This window comes from Copadichromis virginalis, linkage group LG22 (assembly GCF_057382275.1).
Source record: "Copadichromis virginalis isolate Kocher_CV1m ecotype Utaka linkage group LG22, C_Virginalis_male_GT1.1, whole genome shotgun sequence".
Taxonomy (NCBI): domain Eukaryota; kingdom Metazoa; phylum Chordata; class Actinopteri; order Cichliformes; family Cichlidae; genus Copadichromis; species Copadichromis virginalis.
The window spans coordinates 32,319,222-32,327,444 of NC_140638.1; the positions used below are offsets into that span (position 1 = coordinate 32,319,222).

Genomic DNA, 8,223 nt, shown 5'->3' on the forward strand with positions numbered 1-8,223 from the left:
TCAAAATCAAATTGATAATCATAATCACAGTAGCGAAAGAAATCCAAGATCATCCTTTTCTAAGAACCTGAACCTGCTGTGGGGACGTTTGAAACCGTCACTTGCTGATGCTCGCACACCGCACGGTCTCACTAGCTGTGGAAGGCGCCTCTGAGATGCTTCGGGTGATTTGCCTTCAATGAAGTCCAGTAGGCGTTTGAAGTCCTGTTTCCTCTGTCTCTATTTGATCCACCCATCCATTTCTGCTGTCATTTATTTTCTACATGCCAGTAAATGCCCGTGTAAACAGACTCTGTTGATCTTCAAAGCCACAGATGGCTGATTTACATTGTATCCTGTGGCTGACGCTTTGCATTAAGACTCGTTTATTGACCCACAGAAATCACTAGCTGAGTCTGCCAGGTGAACTCAGACTTACCTATTTGACAACCTTCCACAGCTCACACAGAAACAAAGGAAACATTTAATCTGTGTTTCTTTGACCAAATGCTTCAGTGGAAAGCAATTGGACGGTCCCAAACACTGGATCAAATCTTCCTGCCGTGCTTTTGCGAAATTAGAAGTGTTCAAATAATATATGTGCATGTACACACGTTTTCCGAATCCCTGATCCTCCATCAGCAAATATTAACCTTTAGTTTATTCGAGCAAAGCCAGCGTACACTCAGTGTTTGTTGCCAAACATCTTTCAACCAGTTTGGTTTCTTCGGCACTTGGGACTGAGTATTGCAGTCAGTCAGAGCGTTTCATGGCCCTTTTTCTGACCTTTAGTAAACATACAGTGGCTGAGAATTTGCCCAAAGTTTTGAATATGACTGGTTTTAAAAGTGACAGGGAGTTTGAAAAGCGACCGTCCATGATGCACACTTTGGCTCCCTCTTGTGGAAGAATGATGGAACTCAGCCTGATGTTGTTAGAAACTTCAGTTCCACCAAAGGTGCTCTGTTGGTTGAGATCTGGTGACTGTCGAAGCTGTTTGAGTACATTGAACTCACTGTTCTAGAAACCAGTTTGACATGATTTGAGCTTTGTAACATGGTGTGTTATGCTGCTGGAAGCAACCATAAAGGTCATAAGAGGAGCGACATTGCAGTAGATTGGTCATAATCTAACAGGATTGATCAAAATGCTTGAAAAAAAGGCATGAACATTTGCATAATGACAGATTTAAAAAAAAAAACACTTTTCCATTTAAAAACAAGACAAACAGTTTTGATTGAAAATCAAAGTCTCCATCTTCTTCCTGTTATTGGCCGCCATAAAAAAAAAAGTGCCTTAAATATTGCATATTTGTCCAAACAAATACATGAAATATCTACATCTTGCTCACACACAGCGCTCCGACCTCTGGACAGCCCTCGCAGCTGAATAACCAGCATTGTTTGGCAGAGATTTTGAACACTTGCAGTTTGTCGGATGCACTGTTTTATATTTTATGTGTAAAGGCTGGGATGTGTGTAACGGATTTTAGTCCTTTGAAACATTTGTATTTGTCTTTTGGGGGGTGCTAAATGTCAGTAAGTGTAACCATAAATGGGTTTTCAATGCCCCTGTAGGTGTTAACTGGTTAATTCGATTGCATTTAAAAAATAAATGATGATTTTAAATTGTATTCATAAAAATAAACCATGTTATCAGTAAGTGTATGCTGTGCAGTGTTCATTTTGTGTTTTTGTTTTAGATATTTTTTAAAAGAAGACGGTGGTGGAAGTTTTGGTCAGTTCATTTGGGTCCTGATTTTAAAGAGCATAGAAAAACCTAGTACACAGATCTTCCCGTTTTTTTTTTCTTTTTGTTTGTATTTTTAATGATTTTTACATAATGCACTGCACTAGGTGGGTTGTGGTATTTATACTTAAGAGTCCAAGAAAACATCTCTTTACACCGTCACTGCCAGCCAGAACCAGGGTGGAGCCATAGTTTTATTTTGTTTATGTTGAATTCTGACCCCACTATCCAAATGTTGCAGAAGAAATGGAGACTAACCAGACTTGGCAACATTTCAACACAATCTTCTGTTGTCTCATTTTCATGATTCTATGTGAACTGTAGTCTCAGTTTTCTGTTCTTAGATGAGGAATGGCACTTGATGTGGGCTTCTGCTGCTGTAGCCCATCTAGCTCAAGGTCAGACTTTACTGTGTATTTAAAAATGCTCTCCTGTACGGGTGTTTTATCCTACTATTAGAGGTCTGACCCTCTCTGTTGACCTCTGGCATCAGCAAAGCATTTTCACCCTGCTGCTCACTGGATATTTTGTCTTTTTTCATTCTCTGTGAACCCTAGTAAGGGAAATTGCTAGTGGACCGCAGTTTCTGAAATACCCGCCTGGGACCAAGAACCAGGTCATCTTGACAATCTCTACATCACTACTTGCCGCTATCTGATTTTCTGACCATACAGCTGAATCACTCTACCTAATAAAGTGGCCATTGAGTATGTATGTATCTATCCATAGTACTGCGCAAATGTCTTGAGCAAACCCTCATTGATTTATATTTTCTTTGGAAAAAAATGGGAAATAGGTTCAAAAATAAATGTAAATACAGTATATAAGGCAATATCATTGTTCAATTCTCACAAGCTTTAAAATCAATACTTGGCATGACCACGTTTATTCTTCAACACAGCCTGAACTCTTTTAGGTCAGCTTTCTTGTCATGCCTTTATTTAGTCATTAGGAATATTTCTCCAGGGTTCTTGAAGGACGTTTAAAGCTCTGGATGTTGGCTACGTTTCGTTCTGTTCATCCATCAGGATGATCCCACGCTGCTTCAGACCTTGTTGATGCAAAAATACTTTTCTGCTCCTGTAAAACTTTGTTATCGTTGGCATTTTTTAATAGACTCAAGATGAGTTGAGTCAAGTTGAGACATAATTACTTCTCATTTCTTTAGTTGAGTCACTTACCCTAAAGAAGTGAGAAGTAATTATGTCTTTTGAGACAGGCTGCTAGTAACAAAGTGCCTAAAGACACAGTTTACAGTTTATTTGCTAAGTTGTCTGCTATAGAAGCAACACTTGTGCATTTTTAATGGTTGAATAGGTCGGTGTTAAGTGTTTAAACAAATAAAATAAAATAATAATTCACCTGAAAATGGTCAGGTACAAGAACTGGACTGAAAATAAGTGAAAAACAAGGCCACTGTCTAAAGAAAAACTTTTGAAAGACCTTCAGAAAGTCTGATAACGATCGCTCAAGATCACATTTTCTTTGTAAATGACAAAAAAAAACCCAAACAAAAAAAAACAACCCCCCCAAAAAACCCACCTGGCTTTAGAATCAAAACATGCAGAAACACAGGGCGGCTCATGAGTTTTGCTCAGTATGCGTAAAAAATGTGTCTTTTTTGTTGTTAGGAGAGGAACTGTAGAGAGGTGAGAAGACTTCAACGTATTTTTCACCCAAACAATTTATTACTTCAGCACAGTTTTCGTAAATATCCACGCCTTGGGTGCAGTCACCCCCACGCTCGTACAACACTTCAGCCCTGCCTCTGCTTGTGTCTTGGATTTGTCTTGCAGAACACAAACAAACGTCCCCTCCTTATAACAAAGAAGCAGTCCTTGCAGCGCCTCTTCAGGGCAGTTTTGGTTTTCATTCCTGCAGAGGGCTGAACGCAGGGAACATGCCAACACTGTCCCAACAGAGAGGTTTCACGACGAGCCGGGAAGCCAGAAGAAGGGCGCTGGATGGAGCTGATGCTGGCCGATGATGGGAGAAATGCACGAGAACCGCCGGTGAGCATAAAGAGAGATCTGTGAACAAAGGCTGCCGGTGAGGACAAGGTCAGACGCCAGTGGCTCATCTGGGCCACTTGCCTAGCTAAGGAGGTAGCCAGATGCTTTAGCAGAAGGGGGGCCATGGCGGAAAAGCTGCAAAGAGAATTCCAAAAAAGGATATTTTTTAGTTCCTCACGTTGTGATGCAGAGCTGAAAAGATTACTTAATTTTTTCACTAGGCAAGTATTAGCCATTCCTCAAGCAAAAACTATTGAAAATGTGACAGTTACTGAAACTCCACGTTCTTAATTGGGTGGATTCACCATCTGTTTAAAATAAGTGCAACAAAATCTTTTGGTCAGGTGAAACAGGGCATCCAGAGAGGTCATCTTAGTCTGGGAAGGTGACATTTCATTGGGAATCAAACGGTCACACAAAATCACAAAACATTCATTCATTCATACGGACCTATCCTGGGGTCCTTAGTTTCTCATCTGTCTAAAACATCCTGTTTTGGCTCCCTCGCCCCTCCCTTTGAGCCCGCACTCATCTAATTGGCTGCCCCTCACAAACCTAAAGTTTTAACATGAGGTGGAGCTGCGTGCCTGACATGACCACATTTGGAATACCTGTCCTAACTGACATCATACAATGTTTAGAGTAGAAAAAAAAGTATCAAATTTGAGTTTTTTGGTCAGAGTAAATTCTTGCACATATGCCGACTTCTTTACTTGAAACCTCGGCCTTTATAACACAAGCATCACCCATTGCAACATGACACAAATGAGAGGAAATAACAAAAAGCACAATACACCGCCTTAAATAACGTTCTAATACTATTTGAGATGAACAAACTAGCCTGGGCTAACAAAGGTAATCATATTAACATGTTTTTTAAAATACAGTCAGCAACATATTGCAGAATAAGCACTACTCATGAGGCCTAGTACGTAACACATTAACCAGCTACACACCAATTTAATAAAATCTTCCATGGGCCTTTAAAAAATGATATATTTATAGGCTACTACCTTCCTTGTACAAAAAAACTCTGTACATGTAAAAATTACCACCCGGTGTCCACACAGCAGAACTATGTAACGGCCAAGGAGACGAGCATGTCAGAGCTGACCTGCTAGCACTAGACCGAATAAGCATTCACACTGTGTGAATGCTTGCGCAGAAAACATTACAAAGTCAAACAACACAAACAAACCTTTCAGAAATCACTAGAAAGTTGAATTCATGAATTCATTTATGCCCCTGTAAGTACGTGTTAATCGCCACAACAAGAACCACACTGCTTTCTTGCTTCAAGTACATACAACAGCTTCCGGTGTAAAGGAGGATAGTGAGGCCCTTATTTTTGCCTTTCAGGCAGTTTCCTCTCGCTAGTTTTGTGGGAGAACACTTCCCTTTCTCCATACTAACAGTCTCGGATTCCGTCTTTTTTAAATTTGAACTATTTTACATTTTATAATATATGTCAAAATAAAGAAAGGCACCTTGCTGAGGCTTGCCGCCGGTAAAGTTTGTTTGAGCCTGAAAAGCCAGACTCGGGGCGAAATTAACCTCGGTATTAGCGTCCTTTGCGAGGCAGTCTGGGAAAGCAGATTGTTGTAAACATGGCGGCCACAGTGGGCAGAGTTCTGTCCTTCAGTAAAAATGTTAAGCTGCTCGTTTCGCCTTTGAAGCTTTCTGCAGTACCTGCTCACCGTTATAGTGTAGATGTTTCCACTACCGGCGAGCCCATCACTCACACCGGACAGGTGAGCTGAAAACTACCTCTCTGTTACTGTTATTTTACCCCATGGAGCAACGTTAGCTAACCTTAGCATAGTGTTACTGACGCCTGCAGCTCCAAATTACTCTGCTTATAAGATGTTTGATGTTTGAATGCTGGTCACTGATTATATTGCATACACAATATGCAATATAATGCAATAAATCTAAAAGTTTCATTTAGTTCCGCTCTTAAAACAGTTCTCATATTAGGACCACAATGTTAAATCACAGATAAACAAAATAACAGGATGCCTGTAAACTGCTGCGTGTAACTTGTGTTTTTCTCCTAGGTGTATGATGAGCATGATTACAGGAAAGCCAGATTTGTTGGCAAACAGAAAGAGGTAAGAAATAAGCACTTAACAATTTATTCATTTGGCTAAGCTTAGTGTAACCCCTGCTAACTGGGTTTAGGGCCTAGGTCTTTCAGATCCAAGGCCAAAACTGTGTGAATAACAAATCAAGAATTGAGAATTGTAGTCTCAAAGAAGACAAGCACTGGAATCCTGAATAGACTGTGAGGTTGCAGACCAAGAAAAACTTCAGTTTTTCAGAAGATACAACTTTAAACCAGACTGAAGTATGCTAAAGACAACCTGGAGAAAGATTAATGCTTACTGGAAGCACGTCCTTAGGTCAGATGTGGGTCATCGCTTTGTCTTCAAACATGACAACGAGTCAGAACATATGTTGCTCCTGGTGAAGAACTGCCCCCAAAATACCAAAGTGAACGTTATTGACTGGCCTGCACAAAGCCCTGATTTGAATCCCACTGAAGACAGAGGTCAATGCCAGTTTTTGTTTTTTGCGAAATAATTGTTTCTGTGTGCAAAGTAAATTAATGTAAGCATCCAAACTAAAACTACGATGTTTGGAAAAGCTGTTTTAAGTAGCACTTGGAAAATACTTTAAAAAAAAACAACGAAAACATGCACATCAGTGCAGAGTCCCCATACCACACCTAGCGACTTCCTCGCCGAGTTTTGGAAAGTACTTACACAATTGCTTTGTATTGTTGTTTAAAGGTGAATAAGAACTTTGCCATCAACCTGGTGGCAGAGGAGCCAGTGTCTGACATCGAAGTCAGAGTGGTATCTTGCGATGGGGGCGGAGGAGCGCTGGGACACCCCAAAGTCTACATCAACTTGGTAAGACCCTGCAGACACCATTAAGATAAAACTATTTCAAGTGCTTGGTATTCATATTGCTGGGATAGGCATGAATCTCCTAAACCTAGCAGCTTTGTGCAGTGAGGGATCTCAGAAAACACAAAGGTGCTGTTGCACTGATGAAGCTGGCAGCATGATGGTTAGCACCATCGCCTCACAGCAAGAAGCTCCTAGCTCTGAATCCTCCTTTCTGTGTAGAGTTTGCCTGATGCCTCTGTGCCGCCTCTCACCCTCGGACAGCTAAGACAGCCTCCAGGCCAACCAAAACCATGAACTAGATAAGAAAAAGAAAATAGACAGATGGAACGATGAAGTTTATTTAGCACTGAGGTTGAGTGATGACTCCAAAAGACTGTCAAACCCCGTTTCCCAAAATGTTGGGACGCTGTATAAAATGTAAATGAAATTCAGTTTAATATTTGGTTTAATATTTGATTCATGATGGTATACAAACCTGGGAAAAATATGATTTTATCTGAAAATAAAATTGATCAATTTCATTTTTCATGTTCTTTCTTTCTTTCTTTCTTTCTTTCTTTCTTTCTTTCTTTCTTTTTGGAACAAAGTTGAAACAGGCCAAACAAAAGACTTGAAAGTTGCGTAAGAACCAGAAACCATTATCTCACAATGGCTTTTACCTGATTGGCCATTTCTGTAGGCACAGGACGAGGCCATAAACTAATAGTAAAGATGGCTCCGTCTCTGGAAACAAAAATAAGCTACTGATGCTATCCAGACTTGTAAGCAGGACAAAGTGTACATGTATTCTAGCAGCATGGCTTTCTGAGTCTTTCTTCCACTTACCCATTTCCTGGTTGGGGGGGGCTGAATCCTATCCCAGCTGCTACAAGTAGAGCGGCGGGTACGCCCTGAACAGGTTACCAGTCTGTTGCAGGGGTCACACAAAGAGGCTGACAACCATTAGTGCTCACACACACACCTATGGCCAATTTAAAATCACCAGTTAACCTAACCCCACTAACATGCCGCATGGATTGAACGAAAAAAACAAACAAAGTAGGGCTCTTTAGCTGAAATCTTGTTTCAAGCAAGGATTTCAAAACTAGAACAGCTGCTCTCTTCACTTCCCGAATGTGTACAGTAGTGTGTTAAATATTAAATAGGGTTTGAAAAATATGAAGATCCTTTTTTTTTTTTTGCTTTGCAGAATATACAAATGATTTATAATGTCCCCACCTTTTACCAGCAGTGTGGCATCATTGTTAAAATGGATAAACTCAGCGAATTCTATGATTTCATTAGGCAAACAGTAGGTTGGAGTAGAACAGTAGGAGAGATTATAGCCTGACTCTGCACATATAATCTGTAAAATTTTATTTAGTGTTGTTTTAATCTAAGATTATTTGATGTAATGTTCCCAAACTGTAAACGCTCTTGTTTTTTGTCTTCAGGATAAAGACACAAAAGTGGGAACGTGCGGCTACTGTGGACTGCAGTTCAAGCAGAAGCATCATCACTGAAACATTTCCTCTTTGCTTCTCTGTGTAAATCGCCATATTGCTCAATAAATTATATCTTGTCTGAGA

At 40.3% G+C, this 8,223-nt stretch overlaps 2 protein-coding genes across 4 annotated transcripts; one reads left to right on the forward strand and one right to left on the reverse strand.

Moving 5' to 3' along the window:
* Positions 1–3,394: 3,394 nt before the first annotated feature.
* Positions 3,395–5,287, reverse strand: mrpl36 (mitochondrial ribosomal protein L36). 3 transcript variants are annotated; one of them, XM_085446428.1, is made up of 2 exons: positions 5,228–5,287; positions 3,395–3,875 (listed from the first exon to the last, which is right to left on the reverse strand). In XM_085446428.1, the coding sequence occupies exon 2, from the start codon at positions 3,863–3,865 to the stop codon at positions 3,485–3,487; it is 381 nt and encodes a 126-aa protein (XP_085302554.1). In that variant the 5' UTR covers positions 3,866–3,875; positions 5,228–5,287; the 3' UTR covers positions 3,395–3,484. The 3 variants fall into 3 exon arrangements, with proteins under 3 accessions (XP_085302554.1, XP_085302552.1, XP_085302555.1); XM_085446426.1 differs by lacking the exon at positions 5,228–5,287 and adding an exon at positions 4,939–5,075; XM_085446429.1 differs by lacking the exon at positions 5,228–5,287 and adding an exon at positions 4,754–4,887.
* Positions 5,288–5,347: 60 nt separating this feature from the next.
* ndufs6 (NADH:ubiquinone oxidoreductase subunit S6) lies at positions 5,348–8,223 on the forward strand. The gene is made up of 4 exons (XM_085446425.1): positions 5,348–5,491; positions 5,798–5,851; positions 6,533–6,655; positions 8,089–8,223. Exons 1-4 carry the CDS (start codon positions 5,348–5,350, stop codon positions 8,155–8,157), a joined length of 390 nt encoding a protein of 129 aa, XP_085302551.1. The 3' UTR covers positions 8,158–8,223.